Here is a 14,961-nt window from a genome sequence, read left to right on the forward strand (position 1 = left end):
TGTGACCATTGTGACAAGCAAAAGTATAGCCACCTAAATGCATACAGGAGCATATATGCCTAATCAGGACCCACAAAACATTTCATTTTTATTTGGTAGTTAGAAATATGCAGTTATACTTCTGGCTTAAGGTAGAATGCAATTATATTTTATAACAGGTCATGGTGCGCTTCTTTTTTGTATAAGCAAACCTGAAACAGATGTGTATGTGTGTTTCATTTCCTGACAGTTAGTAGTTAATATAAAGCAAACTACCTCAATAAACATTATACAAGTCTGTATACAAATAATGTATGTTCCATTTTGTAATCTGGTGCATTTAGAGATTGTTAAATGTTTAATTTAATTAAAACATTCCCCACCTGTTTGCATTCAAAAACATGCCCCTTATATTACAATATTACCATGGCATTTAGGTGGATGTGTGCAGTCATGGAGCAGAACAGCAGACATGTGCAGAGATACAGTGTTCACCAGGGCATTATGCAAACTTCATGCAGATAGTGCCTAGATTAGAACTGAACCCAGGACCACAGCACTAAAAGGCAACAACTTTAACTACTGCACCCCTTTTTTTTGCACCAGTGCCCCTGTAGTGTTCTCTTACTGAAACATTTTAATAGTAATGAATTTTGTTAAGGATCTTGCTCTTAATAAAATGTAAATGACGGGTGTAAACTAAAGGTCATTTATTAGTTCTCACCAGTCAGTAAAGAAAGCGTACGTCAAGAAAACGAAGTGCGCATAATTTTTTTTAAAAATTTGTACAAGCAAATTTTAGCACCATTTTGCAAAATAATCAGGCAATGGTGAAACACAGATATTCCCCACAAATCCATGCTTTGCAAATTATTTTGCCCATCACTAATTACAATGGATGCTACACAGTATGCTGTGCTGATGTATGCTATGTTTTACAGCCCAGGTTTTTGTATTCACCTCTGAATCATATAATTATAGTGGAAATGTATTCAGACTTTATTCACAAAGTTCAACTAATGCTGAACATGCACTGAAACACAAACACAACATTTTCAATACAAGTCATAGGATTCCCCCTGAAATGCTACTCTTGGGCCACAATACATATCCAAAGTTTATCAAGGGTTCTCAAGGTCCTTGCTTGCATTTGCACATAATAAAATTTCACTGCCACCTGTATCAAGAGACACTGTAAAAGTGAAATAAGGTGCTGTGGCCATATACACTATAGTGAGAATAATACTGTCACAAGCAAATATAAAAGCCTTGCAATACCTAAAAGAAAATACAGAAAAGAATAAAAAACATTTTACTTTTCAAAAATCTAAACATTACAAAGGCATTAGAGTCCTCATTTTATTCAGATTTAAGACTCTAATGTCCTTGAGGCTTATTTATAAAAATAAGTATTTTGTGTAATTTTGTGTATATAATGTTACCTTATTTATTAAAAAATCACCCAGAAAATGCAAGCAAATAAAACCATAAAACAATACCTTGAATTCGTTATTTTTATGTCATTTTTAAGGGGTTCTAAAGTTAAAAAAACCAACTCAAACCTCAAATTGACTTAATAGTCAAAATTTTGCCTAGGACAGCTCCCACTGACTTCTACTTGACCCTGCAAGCTTCCAGGTGCCAAAATTTTACATGAGAGTTTTTTAGTTTTTTTCATGTAATAAATATACAAAATTATGTTTTTTAAACCATAATTTAAAATAATGATTATTATTGCAAAAAAAAGAGAATCACTAAAAAAACAGGAATGTTGATAGCCCCCTATGCCATTCGTCTTATATATTTTGTGAAGCTTGGCAAATAGACCCAAGAAGATGAGCTTTAGAAAACTGTTCAGTAATGTTTGAAATCTGTCATTGTCGTATAAAAGTGGCTAACCATTTATAGAGTTATTAATAGTGATGAGCGAATTTTTTCACCAGGCATGGATTCGTAGCGAATTTCCGCATTTCAACATTAGCGAATTGTTTAGAGAAACTTCAGTGAAAATTCGCAGCAGAAAAATTTGTCGCATCAAAAAAGGCATGGTTGCGTCAAATTGGGCACGGTTGTGTAAAAAAAAAAAAAAAGGCGCGGTCGCATCAAAAAAAATGCGGGTGACAAAAAAAATCATGCGACAAATGTGTTTCACAAAATTTTCGCTGTTTCGCAAATCTTCTTGCCGTTTCGCAAGATTCGCTCATCACTAGCTATTAAGTAAATTGTTTATTCAGTTATTGATGTTTTTATTGAAGTCAGTGTATGTTAATGTATTTACAAAGGCAATACAGGATAAGCCTTTACTGTCTCCAATATATGAAAAGTGTGCAGCTCTCAGTTTTAAAATCTTTAAGCGTTTTCTGGTGGGGGGTAAATGTACATTTAATTGCTGCATTGTAGGCTTTGATTTGTGTTTGATTAGTTTTTTCTGCTGATTGTAATACATTTGCTTCTGTTTGTAGGTTTTGGAAACTAAGGACAGAAGACTCTAATACTAGTGACGAGAGTGTAAGAGATGAATTTATTGTCATGCTTGTGGAGTTTCACTGTAACTGCACTTTTAACAGAATGGACAGTGTGTGCTCAACCAGAAGGTATTGATATATTTATAAATATCCTCTTAACACATCTTTTTAAAAATGTGGTTTTCTTTATTAACAAGTCCTTCTTTTGGAAAAAATGATATGTAGAAAAAAAAAATATATATATACTGTGGGGGTTCACTCGCTGGTAGGCTGCAAATGAGGCAACTGCACACACCAAGACCGGTGTAAGGGCTTCCTGCCCGCGTTTATTTTTCAGCGGTTGCAGAAGTTTCCCCTCGCAGGGGGTATAAAACAAGAATTGGAACAGAAATATCAAGCCTCCTGGCTAACACAAAAATAAATGCTTCTCTTTCTCCTGAAGCTGAGCAAATCCAGCAGCGTGTCTCTCTCTCACACACACAGGCTCATCAGCTCCCCTGCACAGCTTCAGGTGTACTACAAATAGGCCTAGGGCCTCCTGAAAAACCTGGCCTATGGATTTGGGAATCCACCCACCCTGCTCTTGCGGATTCCCCGTAAGACCAGCCCCGGATCAACAATTTAAAAAACTGCAGAGAAACAAAGTGTTTCTATGCCCCAAACACTGCTGGTCTCACCTCAGTAAAAATGTCTGAGAATCCGTGGCCCAACATACCTGTTGTCAATCACTTTTCCCCAGGAAACCGGGGACCTTTTTGTCACCATACCACATATCCCCCCCCTCTGCTCAAGCCCGTGGGGCTGAGCACAGCATGCCATCAACGAATATACCCTGGAGAGAGCATCTGCATTACCTTGCAACTTTCCAGGTCTATGTTCCACTGAGAACTTAAAATTCTGAAGCGATAAGAACCACCTGGTGACCCTGGCATTCTTTTCCCTATTTTGGGCCATCCATTTAAGTGGGGCATGGTCGGTGATAAGTTTTAACTGCCTCCCTAAGAGATAATATCTCAGGCTCTCCAATGCCCACTTGATGGCCAGACACTCCCTCTCAACAATGGCATACCTGCATTCAGCGGGGGTTAGTTTCCTACTTAGGTATGCTACCGGGTGTTCTTCCCCATTCACCACTTGTGACAGAACAGCCCCTAACCCAACCTCAGAGGCATCAGTCTGTACAAGGAACTCTTTTTTGAAATTAGGAGCTATTAGCACTGGGTATCTGCACAAGGATGCCTTCAGGTTTAGAAAGGCTTCTTCTGCCTCTGGGGTCCATGTAACTGCTCCAGTTTTACTCCCTTTTGTGAGGTCAGTAAGTGGGGATGCTAGGGAGGCAAAATTGGGGACAAATCTCCTGTAATACCCCACTATCCCAAGAAAAGCCCTCACTTGCTTCTTGGAATTGGGCCGGGGCCACTGCTGAATTCCCTCAATTTTGGACACCTGGGGCTTGACTACCCCTCTTCCAATAACATACCCCAAATAGCGGGCCTCTTCTAACCCCATGGCACACTTTTTGGGGTTTGCTGTCAGACCAGCCTTCCAGATAGAGTCAAGGACCGCTTGTACCCGAGGCAAATGACTTTCCCAGTCCGGGCTAAAGATAACCACATCGTCCAGGTAGGCTGAAGCATACCCTCTGTGTGGTTTGAGAATGCGATCCATCATTCTCTGAAACGTAGCTGGGGCCCCATGTAAGCCAAACGGTAGGCGTTTATATTGCCACTGCCCCTCAGGAGTGGAAAAGGCCGTCTTCTCTTTCGCCCCTTCGGTGAGGGGTACCTGCCAATACCCCTTGGTAAGATCTAGAGTGGTGATGTATCGGGCCTGTCCTAGCCTTTCAATCAATTCATCTACCTGGGGCATAGGATATGCATCAAACTTGCTGACCTCATTTAACTTTCTGAAGTCATTGCAAAATCGGATGCTCCCATCCGGTTTTGGGACAAGGACAATGGGGCTGGACCATTCACTATGGGACTCCTCAATTACGTCCAGCTCCAACATCCTTTTAATCTCCCCTGCAACTGCCTGGCGTCGGGCCTCGGGTATCCTATAAGGTCTGACATTGACTTTAACCCCAGGTCCAGTTATAATGTCATGTTTTATCATCTCAGTAAGCCCAGGCTGGTCTGAGAATATTTGTCTATTCCTGATCAGGAATTCTCTCATTTCCTGCTTCTGACTGTTAGTGAGGGTCTCAGCCACTTTTACCTCAGGCACATGAGGGATTTCTACCTCTACAGCTGTAGAACAGGCTGACAGGGCTTCCCTATCTTTCCAGGACTTAATTAGGTTCACATGATAGAGCTGCTCCTTCTTACGCCTGTCTGGTTGGGACACCTTATAATTAACTTCCCCTATGCGCTCTATAATCTCGTAAGGGCCCTGCCATTTGGCCAGGAACTTACTTTCTACTGTAGGAACCAAGACTAACACCCTGTCCCCAGGCTGGAAAGTTCGGACACGGGCCGATCTATTATATATTCGGCTTTGAGCTTCCTGGGCCTGAAGCATATGCTCTCTCACAAGGGGCATGACCATTGCAAGACGGTCTTGCATGTCTGCAATATGCTCTACCACACTTTTGTATGGGGTGGATTCAGATTCCCATGTCTCCTTTGCCACGTCCAACAGCCCTCGTGGGTGGCGCCCATATAACAACTCGAAGGGGGAAAACCCCGTAGAGGCCTGTGGGACTTCTCTAATGGCAAACATAAGATAGGGAAGTAAACAATCCCAATTCCTCCCATCTTTATCAACCACTTTTTTTAACATCCCCTTGAGGGTCTTGTTGAACCTTTCTACCAACCCGTCAGTTTGGGGATGATAAACAGATGTGCGTAACTGTTTGATTTGGAGAAATTTGCACAACTCCTTCATTACTCTAGACATGAAGGGAGTCCCCTGATCTGTAAGTATCTCTTTTGGAATTCCCATACGGGTGAACATGTGGAACAGCTCTCGAGCAATGGTTTTTGAGGAGGTGTTCCTTAAGGGAACAGCCTCTGGATACCGAGTGGCATAGTCCATGACTACCAAAATGTACTGATGCCCTCTAGCAGATTTTATTAGTGGCCCTACCAAGTCCATTGCAATACGCTCAAATGGAATTTCAATTACTGGCAATGGGACTAACGGGCTGCGAAAATGGGGCATTGGAGCAGATTTCTGACACTCTGGGCAGGATTCACAATGGCTCTTTATATCTGCATGTACCCCCGGCCAAAAGAACCGCTGTAACACTCGGTCTTTGGTTTTCTCATATGCTAGGTGGCCACCTAGTGGATGAGAATGGGCCAGATTGAGAACCGTTCTCCTATATGGCTGGGGAACCACTAGCTGTTCCACAATCTCCCCTTGAATCTTATCCACATAGTAAAGCAAGTCATTTTGTACAACAAGGTGAGGAAATACACAATCTACACCAGGATTTTCTGTGTTCTCATTATTAATGGTGACATTTTCCCAAGCTTTAGTAAGTGTTGGGTCCCTTAGCTGGGCGGTTCCAAAGTTATCCCGGGAGACCTCTAGCTCAGGCATGCTAGGTTCCTCAACAGTCTCCGCAGTTGCTTCAGATTCGCCAACTAATACAGCTAAGGGAAACAACTCATTTTCTTCTGACCCCTCATCAGTACCATTTACAATAACATCTGAGACGAGTGGTCCCACTTTCTCTCCCCCAGACATTGTACTGTCCTTAACAGTCCCTGTAGAAGGATCCAGTTCAATTGGGTGGAGTCTCCCCTCCCCATGCTCAGTCTCCGGAACCTGTTCCTGGCACAGTTCTCGAAATAAGGGGAAGTCTCTGCCCAAAATTACACTGTGCAGGAGTATGGGAGACACTGCCACTTCATGGCACACAGTCCCTGCGGGGGTCACAAAAGTCACTAGGGCCGTGGGGTATTTCTTACAGTCCCCATGTACACACACCACTCCCACTTGACGCTGGGTTAAAGGACAGTCTTTCAGGAGCTGTGTGTTTACCAGTGTGACTAAGCTACCTGTGTCTAACAGTGCATTCACAGTGCGCTTACCAATCTGGACGACACAAGTAGGTACCTCAGGATCTGCAACAAGACCTGGTCGAGCGAACAGAGACAACTTCCTCTCTGTTCCACACTCCATGGGTTCTGGATCAGCTGGGCAGTTGGGGGCAATATGTCCCCACTCTCGGCACCTCCAGCACTGGGGAGCTCTGCGGGTCTGGCGTGGGCTGTCTCCGCGAGATCTTCCTCTTGTTGACTCTGAACCTGGGTTCCCGGGGTCCTCTGCGCTGGGCTTCTCCACTGTAGCCAACTTCTTGGGTAGGACAACTGCAGACAGCCTCTTCGGGGTGGACACCGCCCGGGTAGTGAAGTCCTCAGCAGCGAGGTATCGCTCCACCAGTTCCACCAACTGGTCTGCTGTATTTGGGTCAGATTGGCTCACCCACCGCCGTAATTCTGTGGGAAGGGCTCTCAGGTATCGGTCCATTGTGACCCTTTCCACTACCTGAGGTCCGGAAAGCAAGTCAGGCTGCAGCCAACGTTTCACTAGGTTAATGAGATCATACATCTGGGAACGCGGTGACCCCTTAACCTTAAAGTCCCAACTGTGGACCCGCTGGGCCCTCACAGAGGTGGTTACCCCCAGTCTCCGCAGGATTTCAGACTTCAACTTGTCATAGTCCTTAGCGTCCTCGGAGGACAGATCATAAAAAGCTTTCTGGGCATCCCCCACTAGTAGTGGTGCAACAATCATCGCCCACTGCTCCCTTGACCAGGCTTGCTGCTCTGCCGTCCTCTCAAAGGTACAGAGGAAAGCCTCCACATCATCCTGCCCAGTCATTCTCTGCAGGAGGTTGCTGCCTGGGATGGAGCGATGTACTCCAGGGGCCACAGCAGCATCCCCAGAGACCTTGGCTGTCAGCTGTTTTACCAGCTCACTTTGCAACTGCCGATCTTTCTCTGCAGCCTGTGCCAGTGCTGTAATCTGGGCTTCCAACAAACGATTTGCCTCCTGCTGGTTGGCGTTAGACTGCTGCTGTAGCACCAGGCTCTCCTGGTGGGCCCTTTGTAAGGTAGCCGTGCTCTCCTGGTGGGCCCTTTGTAAGGTAGCCGTGCTCTCCTGGTGGGCCCTTTGTAAGGCAACCGTGGATTGCAGCAAGGCCTTGAGGACATCCTCCATATTATAACTTTTATGTGCAGTGTCCCTTTAAATATCACTTATACGATATACAGTCCACACAATTCCCACAGGAGACTTACTGTGGTCAGGCGACTCCCGCGTGTGGCAGTCGATGCCCGCATCCGAAACACCAATTGTGGGGGTTCACTCGCTGGTAGGCTGCAAATGAGGCAACTGCACACACCAAGACCGGTGTAAGGGCTTCCTGCCCGCGTTTATTTTTCAGCGGTTGCAGAAGTTTCCCCTCGCAGGGGGTATAAAACAAGAATTGGAACAGAAATATCAAGCCTCCTGGCTAACACAAAAATAAATGCTTCTCTTTCTCCTGAAGCTGAGCAAATCCAGCAGTGTGTCTCTCTCTCACACACACAGGCTCATCAGCTCCCCTGCACAGCTTCAGGTGTACTACAAATAGGCCTAGGGCCTCCTGAAAAACCTGGCCTATGGATTTGGGAATCCACCCACCCTGCTCTTGCGGATTCCCCGTAAGACCAGCCCCGGATCAACAATTTAAAAAACTGCAGAGAAACAAAGTGTTTCTATGCCCCAAACACTGCTGGTCTCACCTCAGTAAAAATGTCTGAGAATCCGTGGCCCAACATACCTGTTGTCAATCACTTTTCCCCAGGAAACCGGGGACCTTTTTGTCACCATACCACAATACATATATATATGACTTGCGAGCACTACTTCCAAGTTACACCTAGGGTTGCCATCTGTCTTATAAAATACTAGCCAAGTCCAGTACCAGTATTACAAATTTACCAGCAATCTACCTGCTGGTAAATCTGTAACACTATACAATCCGCCCCTTCATCCACCTCCTAGCATCCATACTCACTGAATCCCCAGCTTGACTCCCATCTCTCAATATCATGGCTCCGCCTCCGCCTCTCAACATCAGCCCAGGCTGGTAGAGAAGTTCTACAGTAAAAAGGTGGCAAACCTAGTTACACCAATTAGAACACCAGACTTTGACATAATGTTCCTCCCACTGAGGGTATTAGGAAGTTGTCCATAAGATATGACCTTTTAGGCCATATAGGGTCATTTATAACCGCAAGCACAGTTGTGCATTTATGCACATTAAACCCATTTTTGTAAGGTATTTGCATCATTTCTTTCTTCCATTCTGAACTGAGAGCTGATGTGCCTATTGACATAGGGGAATGCTGGAGCTACCATCACTTCCTTACCACTCAATACCTCCAGGGTTCCCTTCATGCCCACCATCAATAGGTGCACTGCACTTCCTGAAGAAGGCATGATGCAGATGTTACTTGCACACCAAACACCGAAAATGACTAAAGGTGGACTTGTCCGATTTGCTAAAAAATGTGCATGCAGTTGCATTGTTTTGATGAAAAAGGACGCAACTTCGCCAGGTGCTGTGGAATTGTATGCAACTCAATGCCCCCTTGCAACCATAATGATGATGGAATTCTGGGCAAAAAAAGCGTTATTGTGTGGGGGAGGGAACATACTTATTGCAATTGAAATTGCTCTTTGCGCACTGCACCTGTGGATGTAAATTACCTCTGTATTCTTTATTGCTTTGCAAAACAACAAGCTTTAGAATCTGTGACCATTGTGACAAACTGCTAAAAATCTTGAATCATATTTTTATTACGAGAAATAGCTAGGATCGTATCTGTGCACACTGATCGCATGGTCAGCTTTGTCCACGCTGATTATGCTTTCTTAATGGACTCTAGCAAAGTATCTATTGCCATTACAATGAATTGTTTTTTTAAAAAAATTCTTGGGAGATCATGATACATAATTGGTAAAATAGGTATCAGTGTTGATTCTGGAAATGGTTATATTGTTGTAGGAATGGGAGAAACTGTCACAATGCAACCAATCTAACATGAGGGTGAGGGTGATACATTCCAACCACCCTTGTCACTGTGCCATTACTCTAATTGTGAAGTGCAGAGGGGACCTGAATACACAGAAATAGTTTTCCAGGAACTAGGTAGAATTGTGCCCTTGGCCCTTCATTTATTATGTACCCTGTTGTCACCCAAAAAAGTTTTTATTTACATTGGCCTATTTGTTTTTTGTCTCAGGGTAGTTAACTATGCTAATATTTTTTGTGCTCTTTTATTTTAGGGAGATGGCAATATAACGTTTATAAATAAATAAATCAATTTCTGTAACCCAATATATACTTTAATAATAAATAGCTAAATGTTTAATGTTTGTTTATATTTAACAGAACACAAGTGTTTTTGAAAGTTTTATAGATATTTTTTTTTTTAGCAAAATCAAGTTGAGTTTTTTAAGCTTATTTTATAAAGTTGGTAGACTTATTAAAAAAATAATGAAGAGAATTTGATTGCGCTTCTCCAGTTACATTTCTACATAATCAAGCTTTCAAGATATGGTTAGATGATGGTAAACCTCTCTAATCAAATGTGTTTTAAGAAATTGTAAGGTAAAGAATCAGTAGGAAGGGTGCAGAATAGTAAATTGGATTTCCAAACAGCTTATTGCAAATTATACTAAATGTTTATCTGTAATTTCATTAGAGGAAAGAATAGCTACAGTCAATAGCTAATTAACTACTTTCCTTTGCAAATATTTATTTCAACCTTAATTGTCTTCTGGATAAATGAGAACTAAAAAAAAGAAACACAAATACTTTAAATAAAGAATAACATGCTGGTTTTTGGAACAGTTTCTGTGACAAATAGGTTTTGAACCTAAGCTAATATTAATTTAGCCTTAATAGGATTGATAGCATTAACTCTGATCTGTAAAGAAGGATGACGTTGTATACTTCATTTTTTGTTTTTTTCTTTACCCTTTTGAAAAAAATCATATCAAAAGTTATGTTTGTATATTCTTTGGGCTTAGGGAGTGCCAGGATCATATGTGTATTTTTGATCTCCATTAAACACATTTTTTACAATTCTAAATAGTAGTGCAGCATCAGTCCATTGACTATGCCATTTTCCATTTGCACCATCCATAAATCAAACAGAGAAACACTGAGAATCCAAAATATTTGGAAACCTGACAGACTTATAGCAATTAATCATAATAGTGATAAATTCCACAAGATAACATGTTTGTGCTTTACAGGAGAAATATAATATGCTTGTCTGAAATGATGCAGGTGTTGCATATTTCTTTGTATTAATACCCTTAAACTGAGAAGCCCTGGGTATAAATATATATATGTATATAGTATAAAGATAGTTTAGCAGTACATGCACTGTTAAACCTCATACACTTCCTTGTCTTGTTGCAAATACAAACATACTGCCAGTCTCTAAATCAGCGGTTCTCCACCTGTGGGTCGGGACCCCTTTGGGGGTCGAACAACCTTTTCACAGGGGCCGCCTAAGACCATTGGAAAACACACATTTCAGATGGTTTTAGGAATAATTTTATGGTTGGAGGTCACCACAACATGAGGAACTGTATTAAAGGGTTGCGGAATTAGGAAGGTTGAGAACCACTGCTCTAAATATGCAGACCAAAAGACTTCCAGAAGGTATTGACATACTGAATGAAAACCAACATAAACATCCCAACAAATAATTACAATAACTTCCTGTGTGCATTGAAAACTAATAACAGCTCATTATGCATTAACATACGAACAACACAACTGGAACTACAGTATGTGGGGAAAAGGAAATTAGTCCTCTTTTACATTTACTAGTGTATGGCATGTTTATTTTTCAGTCATGCACTATTCTACAGCTTTCTTTTGCTACCTATCTGCTGTTCAGCCATCTTTAATATGTTATTTACTATTGCTGTTAGCTATGCTATCCGCAATATAAAATGTACTTTCAGTTAATAATAGTGAATATAAACTGTATTACAAAAGAAAACATTATGCTGTGCAGTAAAATGCTTTTTGTTATGTTTATGTAAGTCTTACTGCTTTATAATGAAAAACATTTGACAGGACCCAGGTTGAGTTCATCCCTGATTGGTATGGAAACAACTATTATTAATAGTATATAACAAATAACTAGCACAACTGGTCATTCAAAGTACTTGGAGCCTTTTTTAAGACAGGCTCTTGTATGAGTGAAGATACTGGACCCATGAATGAATAGGTTTTGACTAAAGTGCAGTAAAGTACATTCTGTGCTCTGTAACAGTACTCCTAACATAATATAGACTACTCCCCTGTTCACCTACCTCGTACTCATTTTCAGGTATGTGTCACAGTAGTGGTGACTAAACGTGACCAACCTATGTGCACAAGTATACAAGTTGATTGCGTGCAAAATGTACCACGCTGGGAGTAATTGGTGGGCAATTAGTCGCTGTGACTGGATTTTTAAAATTGTAACTTAATTTTTTTGTTTACTTCTTTATTACAGGCTTTGAGTGCATTTGTATAGTAGCCATTCATGTTTGCTTAACTAAAATGTTTCAATATATGTGTACACTTTGAGGTGTGGGATATGCCATTAGGATTTTTCAAAGGCAGAAAGAAGTATGGGGATAATATGCAGACCCAGAATGACTTCTTCATGTAACCAGAGAGGTCTGGTAAGATGAAAAGAGTGCCAGGATAAAATTCACAGCATCAGTATAAAATTCACAATTCTGTCGAAGTACATTCATGCATTTATGCTGGCCTTTCTATTAATAATGGTGAATTTGTTTTTGTCTAGAGTGCAGATCAGCAGAAAAGGCAGACATCTTATTTTTGGTGGATGAATCTTGGAGTGTTGGAGAAGGAAATTTTCAACTGATTAAAGACTTTATCAGAAGTATAATGAGATCATTTCAGAACACAGAGATACTTGGAAAAGAAGGATTGCGTTTTGGAGTAGCTGTTTATGGAGACATTGTTAGGTAACAATAGCAGTTTATCCACAAAAACTGGGCTGAGATATGTCATTTGAAAAATCACATATAACTTGTAATGCTTAGTGGCATATTTTATTATAATTTCCTGTCTTGAGTTTGGGCATATTGTAAGAAAATGTGAGGGAGAGACCATAATCTGGCTGATGTTTTCTTGCACAATGTGCTCCAACTTCTTGCACACGTTTCTTTTCACAATTGTTTATTTTTTTGTCCACCTAAAACCCAGTGAGCATTTTATTATTTTTTTAAATCTGAAATAAGGGAGGTTGAATAATTTCCCTTCTGAATACAGCTGCTTAAACAGTAGAGCATTGTAATATTGCAACCCTCTTTCTCAGCTGATCCATTGCTGGTCTGGGGATAAAATGTTTTAGTTGAACTGTAGCTGAAGTTTTTAACTAACTGATTCTTGTACTTCCTTTGTATGATAAATGCAAGCCTTGCCTATTCAGAAAGAAAATATGAATAGCAGGTTTATGTGTTCACATACCAATACCCAGCCAAGTTGGGCAACCAACTGGCCTCCTCAATCAAAGCTTGCCAAGGATAAATGTAGGCTATGTTACTAGTATTTTTTACTTTACTGGGTCTGACACCATAAACTACTAGAATGAGACTACTGTATATAGCTACTATACAAGGCTAGGAGTAAAATGAACAAGAATTAATATTTAATAGCTTAAGTTCTAGAAATGATAGCAGTGATCATATGAACTAATTTCTTCAATAAAATTTTTTAAAATGATTTTACAGATATACAAATAATGTAAACCATGTCATAAACACTGTCCTAATGGTATGTATGTATTATTTACTTGGAATTTATATATATATATATATATATATATATATATATATATATATAGTCAAAATGCAATACTGGCACTCACGTATAAATCTCAAATCCGCCTGGGTGCAGTCTTCACAGTGAAACCGAGATAAGAAGAAAAAGAAGCCGCTCTCTCAGGACTTAGGTGCAAAAATAAAAAGTAATTTATTGAGTAGACGAACTGACGTTTCGGCTGAACACCTCAGCCTTTCTCAAAGTCAAAAACACATTGTGAATGCTAACATTAAATACAGTGACTGGCGGGAAAATACAAACAGAAACTGGGTGTGACGTCACAGTTTCACGTAGTCCAATACACATCAAGCGTGAAATACTCATTAGCATAATAAACATTTGTTTATTATGCTAATGAGTATTTCACGCTTGATGTGTATTGGACTACGTGAAACTGTGACGTCACACCCAGTTTCTGTTTGTATTTTCCCGCCAGTCACTGTATTTAATGTTAGCATTCACAATGTGTTTTTGACTTTGAGAAAGGCTGAGGTGTTCAGCCGAAACGTCAGTTCGTCTACTCAATAAATTACTTTTTATTTTTGCACCTAAGTCCTGAGAGAGCGGCTTCTTTTTCTTCTTATATATATATATATATATATATACATAGCTGCAGTAGAAAGCACTCACGGCTTCAATTGTTCAAAAGTATCAAAAGAGTTTTATTGCTCCACACTCACATCGACGCGTTTTGATCCACAAGGGACCATCGATCCTGACGACGGTCCCTTGTGGATCGAAACGCGTCGATGTGAGTGTGGAGCAATAAAACTCTTTTGATACTTTTGAACAATTGAAGCCGTGAGTGCTTTCTACTGCAGCTATGTGAATATTTTTGGTGAGCACCCGGCGAGTGGTCTGCGATTGGTGAGTGCCGTCAGTGGAACAGATATATATATATATATTAATATCAAAATAAAACAGCCAGCACCCAGGGTCTTTGTGTTTCAAAAAATCTCTTGTGTATTATAATTGCATGTACAACCAACGTTTCGGTCCCTTTTGGGACCTTTTTATATATATATGTATATATAAATATATGGTCTTGATAAAGGTCTTAGATACAGACCGAAACGTTGACCTGTCCTGTAATGTATTTACTACAATAAAAGCTATTTTTTAAACGATTCCTGGTGTGCACCAATATTCACTAGATTTTTTATATATATATATATATCTTGATAAAGGTCCCGGGTGAGGACCGAAACGTCGATCTAAATAAAATAAGTATCTTTTTTTGATTACATTTTCCTGGTGTGCATCAGCATTTTCTACATATATACAGGTATAGGACCCATTATCCAGAATGCTCGGGACCAAGGGTATTCCGGATAAGGGGTCTTTCCGTAATTTGGATCTCCATACCTTAAGTCTACTAAAGAATCAATAAAACATTAATTAAACCCTATGGGATTGTTTTGCATCCAATAAGCATTATTTATATCTTAGTTGGGATCAGTTACAAGGTACTGTTTTATTACTACAGAGAAAAAGGAAATCAGTTTTAAAATTCTGAATAATTTGCTTAAAATGGAGTCTATGGGAGACAGGCATTCCGTAATTCGGAGCTTTCTGGATAACGGGTTTCCGGATAAGGGATCCCATACCTGTATATATATATATATATATATTCTTTGTGATTATAACATCACT

General features: G+C 40.5%; 2 protein-coding genes across 9 annotated transcripts in view; both read left to right on the plus strand.

Annotated features, from left to right (window-relative positions):
* LOC105946907 overlaps window positions 1–2,471 on the plus strand; it is a 42,103-nt gene extending 39,632 nt beyond the window's left edge. The window contains exon 9 of the mRNA XM_031898210.1: window positions 2,442–2,471. Within this exon, the coding sequence (XP_031754070.1) occupies window positions 2,442–2,471 (30 nt within the window). The remainder of the gene's footprint in view (window positions 1–2,441) is intronic.
* LOC101732997 (collagen alpha-1(VII) chain) overlaps window positions 1–14,961 on the plus strand; it is a 190,409-nt gene that overhangs the window by 11,616 nt on the left and 163,832 nt on the right. For all 8 annotated transcript variants that reach the window (XM_031899082.1, XM_031899081.1, XM_031899075.1 and 5 more), the window contains exons 2-3: window positions 2,442–2,573; window positions 12,266–12,449. In XM_031899082.1, coding sequence (XP_031754942.1) covers window positions 2,495–2,573; window positions 12,266–12,449 — 263 coding nt within the window. In that variant the 5' untranslated portion in view covers window positions 2,442–2,494. The remainder of the gene's footprint in view (window positions 1–2,441; window positions 2,574–12,265; window positions 12,450–14,961) is intronic.

The sequence above is a fragment of the Xenopus tropicalis genome, chromosome 3 (genome assembly GCF_000004195.4).
Source record: "Xenopus tropicalis strain Nigerian chromosome 3, UCB_Xtro_10.0, whole genome shotgun sequence".
In the NCBI taxonomy this organism is placed as follows: Eukaryota; Metazoa; Chordata; class Amphibia; order Anura; family Pipidae; genus Xenopus; species Xenopus tropicalis.